We start from the raw sequence: 14,149 nt of genomic DNA, 5'->3' as shown, positions 1-14,149 counted from the left end.
TATTGAATATTCCTGGCATATGTAACAAATATTTTAAGCATTTGATTCTTATTTTTTTAAGACTTAGTAAAGCGCAGTATTGTGTGATGAATCCCATTTGCAAAGTCGATATCAACAGACCAGACTGCCAGAAATGGATGGTCGAAGCATATGCCAAATGTCGGGATCTCTTCAGTACGCAATCATTTCCATCGTGGTGGCTTAACGATACCCCTGCTGTATATAAGGATGTAAGGGCCATGACCGCCGAAGATTGCCATCGGCTGAAACGGGAATTGGCCAGGGAAGTGGCCGAAGAGGATGGGGAGGTGAATAATATTGGTCTAGGAAGAATGGTGGGACTCTTTATGGCCATCGGTGCAATCTTTATTCTGTTCATTCTTCTTTGTGGAATGAAGCGTCAAAGCACAAGACCGACTGAGGTCGAAACCGCAAAAGTCGAGCCCCAAGAAGATCCACCCACCTTACGCCCCATGAAAAATAGAAATAAGACACCCAACTGCAAAAGCTGGATGCGCAGGAGCTGTCGACGCTTTTTCCTTCACAACGAATCCCAAATAAGAGAGTCGAAATCCAAAGCTGAGAGGGAGGTAGCTATCCATAACGAACGCACCCAGCGAAAGATTGTAGTGTGGACGAAAGCCGGGGAGCGGGATGCCCAAAAGAAAAGGGAAAAGCTTCAAAGACGTCTAGAAAAGGCCTCAAGAAAATAATGTATAATTTATAACATCAGTTTAATATATTTTGTAATAACTTTTTTAATAATTTTTTTTATTATTTTATTGTTGAACTAGAAATCGATTTTTATTTTCAAAAAATTTTAATACAAAACAAGTAAGGAAGCTAGCTTCGGCCAGCTGAAGCTTATATACCCTTGCAGATCATTCCTATTAATTAACAAATCGCAAAAATGTTCAATTTTCTAATATTTCTCATTAATTTTCCGATCGTTCCTATGGCAGCTATATGATATAGTCGTCCGATTTTGATTAAATTAAAATTGAAATTCGAAAATATTTAAAAAGAGTCAATTCCTAGAGTAAAAGATAATACAATAAAAACCAAAGAAGCTAGAATTTATTTCCTATTACTTTTCCATTAATTTTCTGATCGTTTCTATGGCAGCTATATGATATAGTAGTCCGATTTTTTAAATAATTAATTCGAAATTCAGAAATATTTAAAAAATAACATCCCCAAAAGTAGAAGGTAATATTTCAAAAAACACCGAAGCTAGAATTTTTTAAAGTTTTTTTTTTCTGATTGTTCCTATGGGAGCTATAAGATATAGTTGTCCGATCCGGTCGGCTCCGACATATATACTACCTGCAATAGAAAGAAGACTTTTGCGAAAGTTTTGTCCCGATAACTCAAAAACTGAGAGACTAGTTTGCGTAGAAACAGACAGACGGACAGACGGACAGATGGACAGACGGACAGACGGACAGACGGACGGACAGACGGACATGGCTAGATCGACTCGTCTTGTGATGCTGATCAAGAATATATATACTTTATGGGGTCGGAAACGTCTCCTTCACTGCGTTGCAAACTTCTGACTGAAATCATAATACCCTCTGCAAGGGTATAAAAATACATTTTGGTCTATAAAAGAATTTGTATAAAAACAAAAGGGAAATATTAAAAACATGGCAAACTAAAAAGGAATATGTCCAAAAATTTAAAGAAATATTAAAGTTTTTCCCAATCCGATTTGGTTTTATTAGCTTTATGATTTATTTTAGTCAGATCACAATTAATATTGCTGTCTTAGAATTACTGTGTTGCGCAACAACACTTCAAATGATACAAGCAACAAGGCCTCTTAAAAAATCGACTTATATTATTAAAAATTCTAGTGAAGTACTTGAAAAACATGTTGCACATAACAAACTCCTTGGAAAATAAATGATAAAAATTGGTCTCTTACAAATCGACTAACATTTTCCACTAAAAGTGTGCGTACTAAAAATTGATTCCGATTCCAGAACTTTTGTATACCTATAAAAAGCGTTTTTAAGGCAAATGTTGTAAGTCACGTTCTTGATTGCATACAGCGCCTAGTTTAACTTTATTTTGTATATATATAGTTGTAAATAAGTTTATTTATTTTATAGCCATCGAAAAGCAGCGATGAAAATGTCTTTTTGTTTGGACCTGGTACCAAAATCAGTTGCTCTTTAACCTATACATATATCAAGTAATTACTTTTGTTTTGTGTAACTGAGAACTATGTATGCCATTCGCTCAGTTAACTTTACAAGTATCTAATCTGCTCTCGTTTAAAGTTACTACCAAATAGCCGAGGATCGGTATGCCAACCATAAAGTTGTCGCCGTTTGTCTCAATGAAATAGTGTCGCGTTTTGGATGTGGGATCCAGATGATGATCTCGAAAAGGTCGCAGGAAGTTCTGAAAAGTATATACATTTTATAGTTTTAAAACGATTAGATTAGTTGGTGTATTGCATACCTTTCCAATCATGGGTAAATCTACCGATATATATATCACTTTATACTGAATGGTCCGATTTGAAAAATGTCTTCTACATTTCGATACACAACAAAATTACATTTATACTTCTCGAAAATCTTAAAAGATGTGGGCGCAGGACACATTTTAAAATCGTTAGAGGGCGATTGTGGACGTTAGAGGGGGCGTGGCGCTCGGCTGAAATAAACTTGCGCTGCGTAGGAGGCATACGAATATGTGTGGAAAATCTTAACCTTCTAGCTTTTGTGGCTTCCGAGATCTCAGCGTTCATACGGACAGGCAGACGGAGAGACGGACATGGCTGGACCGACTCGGCTAGTGACCCTGATCAAGAATATATATACTTTATGGGGTCGGAAATGCTTCCTTCTACCTCTTACATACTTTTGCACGAATACAATATACCCTTTTACTCTACGAGTAAGGGGTATAACCAGTCTATTCTAACGTTTTTTTTTCAAATGTATTTTATCTTGTCTTGCAATAAATAAGCCAACGTTTGTTTCTGTCAAGGATTATTGCTAATATTTACCCTAACGTATTCAGCGATGTTCTATTAAAAGGAACAATTATAAAATCGCATTAAAAATTACCTTTTCAATAATTTTCCTTTGTTACCCAAAGATTCGCACCGCATCGATACTAATTAATTTAAGAGGATTCCTTTATTGATTTAGCAGTTGGAAAATTTCTCGGTCTGCGGTCAAAAGTCTTTGTACAACAAATCATGAACAACATCTGGTTAGCGGTGACTGATTAGCTCTCAACCAGACATCGAAGGACATCAGTGGCGCAGTCGAAAGCCAATTCTCACTTTGTATTCCCAAGTGTGCAGGGTCCGTGTTTGCCGCCGTGCCTAAACAAAAGTCCTGGTTGTCCTGTCAGGAGCAGTTTAAGACCGACTGCGCCATACCAGCAGCCAAAAGCTCACGATTGAGTTTGTCCATCGAGGCGTACATTGCATTACATTATATAACAAAGGACAGTTAGCTTCGAATAGATTCAAGAGCAAGGAGTAACCATAAGACATTGTTAGGCAGGGCACAATTAACACTAGTTTACAAAAATAAAATTGCAATTTAGTGTATTAAATTGCAATTTTATTTTTGTAAACTAACTAATTGATTAAAAAAATTACAATATTTTTAATTAAAAATCGGTTTAACCGAACTCAAGTTAAGATACATGTTACGCTCCCAATAAATTTGGAATAAATATGTATGCCTCCAGATTTACATACATAGATGGAGCCAGGTGATATTCTACATAGCTATCTACATATTCATTTTCCTGCAACGATGTTACTAAACGTGTAATGCCTTTAAACCATTATTTCTAAATACATTTTAAAATAATGTTCAGATTTAAAAAACAGGCCAAAATCCAAAATTAGTTTTTAATCAGGGAGTCCAAAACCAACCAACATATTTCTGGACTAAATTGGAGGTTTAATTGTGTTTAGTAGTGTAATTAGATGGCAGCAGCGACCGAGAAAGGACTGCAGGCTTTTGTCAAACATTAAATGCTCCTTCTGGTCACTCCTTCTGCTGCTGCATTAATTAAAGATGGGTTGCATTATCGGTTGGCTGGCTCCATTCCCACAATTGCTGGAGTCCAGTTCATTGTGTTTTGAATTAATGTCAAAGTGTTCCAGTAATTGGGTAGTGCCAGAAATTTGGCCTCTTGGCAGCTGATTTGATTATTCAAATAGTCCCAATTAATCTGCTGTGACATTCTTGTGTTTGCCGAACCACAGGAAGACATTCAGCAGTTGATTCAGCACTTAAACACAAGACGTTAATATTTATAATCTTTAGGTATATCTTTTAACTAATAATCACCACATTAGGACATTTCAGTTACAAGCGAAACTCAAATATCGTTTTCTATTATTTATTTATTTATTTATTTATTAAAAGTATACGCAAAAATATTTTAAGTTCTAAAAACATACAATTAATTTCTAATAAGGAATATGGGATAGTTAGGTAGGTACATAAAATACACATGATTGTTGCTGGCCGAGTTTTGGTACTCGCCTGAATTCCTCGACTGATCAAACAAAGGGTAATTTTGATACAAAAATTTAACTAAGCTTTCGGTGTATAGAAGTAACGTAGTGCGACGACTCGTGAGTAGAATGCAAAATAATACTTATATACGAAAGTAATTTTTGAAGTTTTAAAACAAAGAAATTCGAATAAGTAATAAATTCGAAATTTATACAAGTTCGTGTTTGTGTATAGAGCATAGAATGCATTGGATCGTGTAATGAGCCTGCGTAGAACGTGATATTTTAGGATGTGCCGGGTGCTGCCTGTAATACTTTCGACCGAATCTGTTGGAAAAGACTTTCTCAACAGGAGCAAGAATTGAAGTTATGTAAAAAATTGTTGTCATCGTTTTATCTCACGCAATAATCACAGCAGTATTTAGTATTTTGACTTTTCTTTCAGCTTTATCAATTCTAAATAGCTAATTTTTCTATACAAAAATAAGTTAGTCTTTCTGAATGGTTCGATATCTTTCCCTTTTCCTAGTGAAATATTGAAGTAGTGTTGTAACCTTGTTGTTAGCCAACTAGATAAAATTGCAGTACAAACTCATTTCTAGACGAGGAAAATGACGAACGGGCGGGGAGAGCAGGGACTTCTAAATGTTTAAGGCCACTTAAGTACGGTTCTGATTCGATTTAAGTGAAGGTTGTTGATATTTGACCCTTGGTTAACTCTCGCCCTCATTTAGCCAGGTAGGCTGCCTTCAGCCTTTGATATTCCATAATTCGAGCAATTCCGTACTCCTGAAAAGTGAAGGATACATTGTATAATTTGCTTACAGATAACCTAACCAAAGGTACTCACCCAGTAACCAAACTCAATTGCCGATGTGACATTGATGACGGACCACAGACTCCAGAACAAATGGGACAGCATGGTAAAGAACTGAATCTCGGCATCCACCTTGTCCAGCTCCTGGCCAGTGGGGTTGTAGTTCTCGTCGTCGTGATACTTCTTCAGGTAGTTCACGATGAAGTCCCGCCGCTGCTGCACAGTCGCACAGTTCTTCGAGTTGTGGTAGTAGTAGGGGTACTGCGGATTGGTGTAGTCGAAGGTCCACTCGATGAAGTGATTGGCCAGATCGTAGCCACGGTAGTTGTACGCACAGTACTCAAAGTCAATGATAATGAGATCCGGCTCATTATCGGTTGTGAAGCTGGCATCCAGCGCTGAGTCGTTGGTGGTGTCCAACTCCGGGCAGGGCGACGGCGATACGCTGTGCGATTTGCTATATAATACGAATAGTTAATGGATGTAGTTAGCATTGCTTCGCAATTATCGCTCCAAACGAATGTCATGAATAACCTGTATTTTGTTTTGCTTTGGCCAACAAATTTATTGCATTTGACCAGCACACAATTTTTTAACTCAAATCACGACCGCAGCAAATTGGGGCCATCTAGAATTGTAGGTAGTTTTATACGGGTCTGGCAAGCAGAGACTTACGGCTAATGGGCCAATGGGCAAGTAGTTACTGGTTAGCAGGCCACAACAAAACAACGGGTTAGCAGTCTACTAATCTCTCGAAGGCTCGAGGTGTACTTACGTTGTCTCCGGTTCCGAGATGTTGCTGTTGCCATCAAGACTGTCGCCCAAGGTTTCGTCGAAATTGGATCTGTAAAGTAAATAACTATTAGCTATTGTAATATATTATATCAGATGATCTAAAAGGGAAATACAAATAATGTTCCCATGATAAATATTCGTTACTCAATTTAAATGTAATCTTTTTAGGCAATAATATAATAGGTTAAGCAAATTATTAGGCAATGAGATCATTCAAATTGTATCAGTCTCTAAGCAAATATTTTTTAGTTCAATAAACAAATAGATAATTGAATCAAAGTGTTTCGATAGTAGCATTTCAGCATATTGTGAAATTTTAATGTGGAAAATGGAATCAATAGGGTATTAACCCACCTCAAGCTACTGATCGACTCCCGCGGCGTGCGCTCGCTTTGACCAGCTGGCGGCTGTCGCAGCAGAATGTTGCCCTCCTGAAGATCGTTGTGGCAGAACACAACTGGATATTCCCCCTCGTCGATGACGGATCTCATCCAGGAAATCTCCAATCTCCAATCGAAGGTGCGCATCAATTCCATCTGCTTCTGCAGTACTGAGGATTTGGGCTTTGACTGGACATTGCCCTTTACAATGCTTTCGAGGCCGGAAACCCACCGCTGCATACAGTTCCATATCCAGTCCGGTTCCTTGGACATGGGTATATTGAGGCTGTGGATCTCGCCCATTTTCTCAGCCACTTTCATCAATATTCGCTGCTCTCCCAACTCCGCTGTGGTCAACGCACGTGCCTAGTTAAAAGATGAAAATTAAATGAATATAAATATTTTTTAGGCAATAAAACATAAAATGGAATGACCTAGTATAAGTGGTTACTACAGTTCATAACATAACTTATCGGAGTTTTTACAGAAATGTTTTCCAAAATGGTGTTCATATCACTTCTTCTTCCAAAAACAATTAACATTTGACAAATAAATAAATATTTAAAAGGTGATTAAAGGTTCCTATATCACAACTTTGTTCAATAAAAAGATATATCAAAAATATCCAAGCTAAGTCTCAAGTCCTCAAGTCCCCGACATACCGGAATATACTGTTCGATGCGTCCCCCGGGAAAGATGCCGTGCAACTTGGGTCCAAAGTTCCGCTCGCTAAGCAGGGCAAACACCACCGACTCGGTTATCATGCTCTCCAGCGCGTGATCGCCGTGGGTCTGTCCGTAGATGCGCAGCAGGACCTGAGGATTGAGGATTATGGTATTATATCAAGGGCGCCGGGTATTCCAGTGGATGGACGACCTACCTCACGGGGTTCCTGCTTGGGGGCGTGCAATCGTTTCAGCGAAGTCGCGTCGCGGCTATCGCTATCGAAGCGCTGACGCTTGTGCGCCTGTTTGGCGCTAGTCGCTGCGTCGTCATCGTCGTCGTCGTTATTTGCCAGTTCCGTGGCCACCGATGTCACGCCCACCACCTTGGCCGCCTGGGCTGCCTCCTCATCGTCGCGTGAGAAATCGGGGCTATTATTGGATAATGTGGCGGTGCCTATGACGTCTTTGCCGACGTGGCCATTTGCCTGCTGCTGCTGTAGTTGTTGCTCCTCCAGCTCGTCGAAGTCATCCAAGTCGGGGAGACTTACGTAATACAAGAAGTTTGACAGACCGCCACTGCAAGAAGGTAGTAAAAGGTTTGTAAATAAAATTTCTTTATACCACTTAAAAAAGTATTTCCAATATTTTAGTGAAAACTTCAACAAATTTTTAAGTAATAATACAAAAGATTTCCCAAAGAAATAAATAATTTAGAATTGTTCCCGATAAGTTTAAAATCACCAGATGATGGTTGCTCGACAATAACAACAAAGACCAAAAAATATCTTTAAGAACGCAGTCATAATTTTTAAAAATCGTGATGTTTTTACTGTTAGTCTCGTTTTCTTGTCTGTTTTTTAAAATTCAAAGTACATTAATTATTTAAACTAATGAAATGGAAGAGTGGAAGGTAATAACTTTTTTTATTTGTATAATTTCATGATTACTATTTCTTAGGATCTTGGAAATACATTGTTTAATACATTTTTCGACATTGAAGATCAGCAATTCGAAAATAATTTCCAAACAAATGTCTGGAATTTCCTGAAGTATGAACTGAAATATGGAAAAAACATTAAAGACTAGTTACCTTATGCGCTTCACCACCAGATTTTCAGGGGTAACCACCTTCCAACGTCCAGTTAGATAGTCCCGGCAAATGCGTGCGGCCGCATGGCGAATTTCCTCAAGGGTGGCCTGTGGATGAAAGAGTGTAAGGGGTGGTGGGTGGGTTTTATAAAATTAATGCCAGAGAGAGCAGCTGCAGGAAAGAGAATCCCGAAGAGAAGGAGAGAGAGAAAGGCGAGCTAGAAAATCGACAAAACAATTGGCCCTGGCGGTTGGTGGTGCACTAAAAATAACAAAAACACTGCAGGTACGAAAATGCAAATGCAATTAGAGGCGCAGACAGGCAAAAGTAAAACATATTGATTTGCAATCCCATTTAAAATTTATTGAAATTGGTTATAAAAGCAAAGGAACACCAATCGATAGTTCTACAGTGAGATTCGAAATCTAAAATCTATGTGCAATGTAAAATTAATTGTTCCGATTTGACCTAAACAAAAAGCGAAAAAGCGTTAAATACTCAAAAAGTGGCTTACATTTCGTTTAAAATGTTTATAGATATTATCATAGTTGCAACGTTTGCTCAAACAACAGTTCTGATCTATTTCATCCTGCTGCTGGCGACGTTTCAGTGCTCTGTTATTTCTACAAATTCGCTGTCTCATGCTACGCGTAGTAAATCCAAATATTCAAGTACTATATATATAATATAAATCGTATTATATAAATGTGAAAACAAGTAGCGAAGGCACACAGGAAGTCTTTCGGCTAGTTTCGGCTCTAAGCGATAAGTAGTTCGCAGCTGGGCGTACAAAAACAAACTGACTCATCGTTACAAGACCAAGACCCAGACTACCAGGGGTAGCCGAAATACAAATACGCTCTCGCTCTCTCTTTCGGCGGCTGTAGTGGTTCTGCCCCACCACCATAAACTAGGGGCGCCACCCCCGGGGTAAACATATGGTCACCTGCTAGACGGCTAGGTAGAAATCGAAAAAGATTTCGCTCGCTGAGATCCTCAACAGATGTTCTCGAAAATTCGTGGTGTGATGACAGGTAAAAATAGTGGGAAACGTGCCCGATTTGAAGGCAATTATTGCCTGTAATTCTTTCCCAACACGCTGTTATTGGCATTCGATAGATAAGATTAATATTTAACCGCACACTTGCTCGTAATCTGTAGCTCTAAATATGACATGGTCAAGTAAAATATACCACTTTATCCGATTGAATTTGAAATAGAATCGTTCGATGACCCGCACAGGCCATATCATTAATGCGTTAGTTCATTCATCCTTGTATTAAAAGATAAATATCTTTACTTTAGTTTAAAGACGGATTTAGTTACTAGGTAAAATATTATACTAAAATATTTTTACAAAACAAATTCCGGAATAAACCAGATCATCTTGAAATAATTTGAACTCCGACGGAAGTAGCGATCCCACTCTTACTTAATCCATGGAATTTTCCACGCAACTATCGTGAAACGCATGAAAATCTTCCATCGTACATTTACAAGAAAACGCACAACACACACACTCTTATCATGTCCGGCCAGTTTTGATAGTCAGTATTCCCCTTGCTGTTGTTTTGATTTCCTCGCTCGGAAAAGTGAAATCAAATAAACAATATAGACGCTATATGCTTGAATGTAAATATGACAGTCAAAATTACTATAATTAGGTAATTCTAGGTAAAACTAATTGTAGTACTTTTGCGCTACTATATGGCTAAAGGTATAACCGATAATTGGCAAATGGAAAATCGCCAGCACAAACGAGCACGGCACATGCCATTGTAAATAAATGGCAAAATGATTTCATTAGCCTGTTTCGGAGCCTTATCATTGGCATAAAAAGTTGCGTACTTATCAGCAAACTATTATATAAAGATAGCGAAATACTCAGTCACTCAATCTAAAGCCGTAATAAATTGTGCGTTAAGTGTGTAACTTGACGATTTATAGAACCACCTGAGGTATAAATCACATCCTTATCGCAAAATTGTTAATAATACAATAAATATGCAATAAGTTAGGTAAATATAATAAAATATCATAAGTTTGTAAAAAACTTTCAGATTTTTGGTTAATTTGTTTTAAAAGTAATCAAAAATGCCTAGCGCCACTGGCACTATGTAGGTCATTTTTTAAGTGATAAGCCAAATCACCGAAAAACAAAATGCAGCCGATAAGGTTTTGCAAACTTAGCTCCGTTCTAAACAATAATGACTTTGGACGCAACGTCACTTACGATTCGCCTAGAAACACTTCTAATTATTCCAAAAAAGTAACGTTTTCATGGATACAATATATTTAACTTGCTTATAAATCAACATATTTTGATCTGATAGCCCACCACTATAAATATAATTATAGGATAACACGTGATTTTATTTTTGATTTATGGACACTTGTTATTCGTCTGAATCTTATCTATTGCCATCAAGATAGCGCCTTAATCGGTTAGTGGGGTTTTATTATTAATAATGAGCAAATAACACCACATAATGGGTATTTAATTGTGCGACGAATTTAAGGCTTAATTCTGAGAAACGTGCACGCTGCAAATGAAATCGCAATGTAATAGAAAAATTAATTGCAATCTAAAATATAATCTATGGAAATCACTTTTCAAAATTCGTTTTAATAACTTTCGATTTACTGATTAACACTTATAGGCGTGCTAATTGGATTATTAACGCAATATATTTACAATCTCTATAAACTTTGCGAATAACCGACAACCGATAAATTATAAAAAAAAACCCAGATATAATCAGGGTAAGGGCTTACATATAGATGACTCAACCAAAAGCGGGGAGTATTATCTATCTTACTGCAATTGAGATCCTAACTGCGCAATGACAAGCAAAACACGTGACTTAATCTGGTGACTATCTAGCCGCAACAATGTTGTCAAATTATTTTGATCGCACAATCTAGCTTGGCCAGAGCCCACTTTTGAACACCGGGTGAGCGCCGCACGCAATTCAAAAACGAAATACACGAAATGACTATACCCCAAGTTACTGATAAGTGCGAATAAAGGAGGGCGGCAACGGCAATGAACGAAGAAGTGATCCACGAGTGGCGATAAGAAATCTTTCTGTGCGATTGCGAATCAGCCAGGAATCGCAAAAACTGTAAATGGAATGCGAGACGAGTCCAAGATAAAATGGGTTGTTTGATCGAGCCTTAGACCAAGTACTCAAAGACAATATACTCCCAATATAGACGTTGGTGTAGTGATAACAAGTCAATGAACCATAGAAGGACACATTTTTTACAATAAATATCGATTAAAAACACTGAGATGTTCGAATTGGGTCTTACAAAAAAAAACATTTGAAAAGGGAGTTAGGATCCCATTCCGTTTAGTATATATTTTAATGAATTTGGTTATATCCATGTACCAGATGCTGGAAAAAAATTTTTTTTTTTGCCTGAAAGCCCTTTCCTTGGGTTTATTGTCAGTAATAAGTGAAACCTCTCCAGTAAACAGCTACGATCTGAATACGCAAAAGCTCGCCACAACAACAGCGGTCATTGCACGAAAGGTGTGGGAAAAACATTGGCAAAACCCCACACACTGGCAAAGCGCTTGGGAAAAAAGCCTAAGCGGCGCCTGCGACTTTGGAGTCTCGGTTTTCTTACCTTTTGCAGGTTGGTGGACATCGTCCTCCGCTCTTTTAAATATTTATGCTGGTTTGGTTGGTAATTTCGATTCCGGAACGCAGCCACTGGCACTCACAAACACCAACAATGTGGAGCAATAATAAGGCACGAGGTTGAAGAGCACTTGAACGGACTGCTGTTGGCCGTTGTTTCGACGTCACTTGGTATTAAATATAGTTGCAACAACAATGGCAATATTGTATTATTAAGTACATGCGCGTATTCGGTTTCTCAGTCACAGTTAACGGGTTCGGGGCGTCTACTCGCGAGAACGCTTCAGTTTCGACTACTAACACTCGCCGCCTTCGATCGAAGCGCCAAGTAGAAAAGCTTTTTTAGTGGGAGCAGTGGGAGCAATTTCCGACTCTCTCCTTCTCTCCTTTTTTGCAATTCTTCGCTATCTTATCAGTTCTGATTTTTGCCCCGAAAAATACTGAAATACTTTTGGATTGCTTTCGAAACAGTAATTTTGTGAACTATTTCGAATCGAACTGCCAAATACATAAATATAAACAGAATTCAACACAATAACAATTTCAAACTACGTCTTAAGCGCGAAAAAAACCTGTTATTGTTTGAATCTGTTTCAATACGTTATGTTTTTGGCTTACACTTGTTTCCCTGGCCTCTTTCTAGGTCAAAGACGTTTTATTACGTTTCAAAATTATGTTTACAAAAGCTTTTCTGATGTTTTCCAATGAATTCGTGACGAGCGGCACGAGCGCCAAGACTGACTAAGCGTTTGTTTTATCAAAACTTTGTACATATATATATTTTTTTAAATAAGATGTTAAAATGTATTATACTTTATGCTAATTGTAGGTTGTATTAAATGTTTTATTTGCAAATAGTATTAAAACTTATCAAATAAAATGCAAGAATTCATTGTTTGTTCTTTAAATTACCCGCTCTAATTGAAATACACAATGGCAACTCTTTCAGCATGCGTTGCCAGTCCGTCGTAGACGCCAGTGTTGCCAACTAAAATACTAATTTCAAAAGGCCTTGCCAGACTGCCACAAAAACATTACAAAAACAAACGCGTTCAAAATAATAGGAACGGGTTTATAAACGTTTAGTTTTAAACTAATTTGATATGGTTAAACCAAACCATCAATGGAAATCCATTTTAGATGCTCTCTTTAATTTACGAAGGGGAAAAAACATTACCTATTTAGATCGTGTCCTTACAATTTACTTGTTCCCAAATTATGCTAAACCTTGCTTATAGAAGATCGAAACAACAACAGAAATTTACAAATGTATTTAAAACAGCAATCTTACTAAAAGCAAGGAAAGTTTTTAAAAAATGATTCATCCAACAAATATTTAAAAGCTTCCGAACAAAGAGCTTTCTTTGCTAACAAAATTACTAGAAAATTAATGATTCACGCTCCAGATCTTACAGATACATACTCATATCCATATATATTTTGGTAGAACCGAACTAAAAGAGCTTTTTCTAGAAGATTCCAGGTGAGATGAAATTCCCACCACGATTCACTCTTCTCCTTTTCAGCCAGCGGAGTACAGTAGAGTCCACAGTCCTCTTCAGCGAACACATAACCTTAAACTTAATCCAAGAATTAAACAACTTCGCATTCGTTTTTTGTATGTTTTTCTTCCATTTATTTTTGAATGTTCTCGAATTTTCTTTTAGCTGAATGCCGGTTTTTGGCCATTACCACTCTCGGGCCCTTTAACTGATTCATGTTGGTGCTGCTTGTGAAAATCGGCTTACTAACTTAACAATTAGTAAGGTTGGCTTAAGTACACGCCCCAGACAAACAATTTCGAGCGCTAAGACAATGGAAAGTAACGGAACGGAAAATTGCGAGTAAAACAGTTTGAAATCTTGGTTATAGATAAACAAAGATATGGTGGCAGAGACATTAAAAACACAAGTATTTTCTATGCCGTCGCCCGTCTATTCAAGAACTATGTATATTGTTTTGATTGCTATATAAAAATGTAATTTCTTATTTCGTTTTTTTTTTTGTTTTTATTGTTTCTATATGGTATGATTTGTTTCGTCTCTTTTCGCCACTTGGCAGAAACTTCTGGGGGTGTTGTTGTTGGCAGCTTGTTGTTACATTTTGCTGTTTTTGTAGTTTTGCTTGTTTCATATATATAAATATTCATACACAATATAGGATAAGGTTGTAAAATTAAAACTTTTAAGTGACAAAAAAAAGTTATTTTGCCTTTAAATTTCTTATTGTTGCTTTTCTTATTTAGAGA

The 14,149-nt window shown here is 37.4% G+C and overlaps 2 protein-coding genes and 1 long non-coding RNA gene across 7 annotated transcripts; 2 read left to right on the top strand and 1 right to left on the bottom strand.

The window, feature by feature from the left end:
• On the top strand, positions 1 to 745 carry LOC108060714 (uncharacterized). The gene has a single exon (XM_044393635.2). It carries the CDS (start codon positions 87 to 89, stop codon positions 711 to 713), a length of 627 nt encoding a protein of 208 aa, XP_044249570.1. The 5' UTR covers positions 1 to 86; the 3' UTR covers positions 714 to 745.
• Positions 746 to 4,372: 3,627 nt separating this feature from the next.
• LOC108060726 (choline/ethanolamine kinase) lies at positions 4,373 to 12,210 on the bottom strand. 4 transcript variants are annotated; one of them, XM_017146558.3, is made up of 8 exons: positions 11,888 to 12,210; positions 8,252 to 8,358; positions 7,377 to 7,737; positions 7,159 to 7,311; positions 6,471 to 6,862; positions 6,097 to 6,165; positions 5,355 to 5,778; positions 4,373 to 5,293 (listed from the first exon to the last, which is right to left on the bottom strand). In XM_017146558.3, exons 1-8 carry the CDS (start codon positions 11,906 to 11,908, stop codon positions 5,231 to 5,233), a joined length of 1,590 nt encoding a protein of 529 aa, XP_017002047.2. In that variant the 5' UTR covers positions 11,909 to 12,210; the 3' UTR covers positions 4,373 to 5,230. The 4 variants fall into 4 exon arrangements, 2 of the variants coding, with proteins under 2 accessions (XP_017002047.2, XP_017002046.2); XM_017146557.3 differs by lacking the exon at positions 11,888 to 12,210 and adding an exon at positions 8,766 to 9,052; XR_001770110.3 differs by lacking the exons at positions 4,373 to 5,293; positions 11,888 to 12,210 and adding exons at positions 5,856 to 6,024; positions 8,766 to 9,053 and having other exon boundaries at positions 5,642 to 5,778.
• Positions 11,702 to 13,890, top strand: LOC138912323 (uncharacterized). 2 transcript variants are annotated; one of them, XR_011417848.1, is made up of 2 exons: positions 11,702 to 11,896; positions 13,569 to 13,890. It is a non-coding gene; the product is annotated as an uncharacterized lncRNA (long non-coding RNA). The 2 variants fall into 2 exon arrangements; XR_011417850.1 differs by lacking the exon at positions 11,702 to 11,896 and adding an exon at positions 13,058 to 13,384.
• Positions 13,891 to 14,149: the final 259 nt, after the last annotated feature.

This window comes from Drosophila takahashii, chromosome 2L (assembly GCF_030179915.1).
Source record: "Drosophila takahashii strain IR98-3 E-12201 chromosome 2L, DtakHiC1v2, whole genome shotgun sequence".
Taxonomy (NCBI): Eukaryota; Metazoa; Arthropoda; class Insecta; order Diptera; family Drosophilidae; genus Drosophila; species Drosophila takahashii.
Note: the sequence above shows the minus strand (reverse complement) of the source record. Positions and strands in the feature narration are given on the sequence as shown.

Coding starts and splice junctions, on each gene's coding strand:
- LOC108060714 (XM_044393635.2), top strand. CDS start 87: ATGAATCCCATTTGCAAAGTCGATATCAACAGACCAGACTGCCAGAAA.
- LOC108060726 (XM_017146557.3), bottom strand. CDS start 8,894: ATGAGACAGCGAATTTGTAGAAATAACAGAGCACTGAAACGTCGCCAG. Junction 7,738..8,251: donor CTGGTGGTGAAGCGCATAAG/GTAACTAGTCTT, acceptor ACCTTCTTGCAG/TGGCGGTCTGTCAAACTTCT. Junction 7,312..7,376: donor CCAAGCAGGAACCCCGTGAG/GTAGGTCGTCCA, acceptor CTCAATCCTCAG/GTCCTGCTGCGCATCTACGG.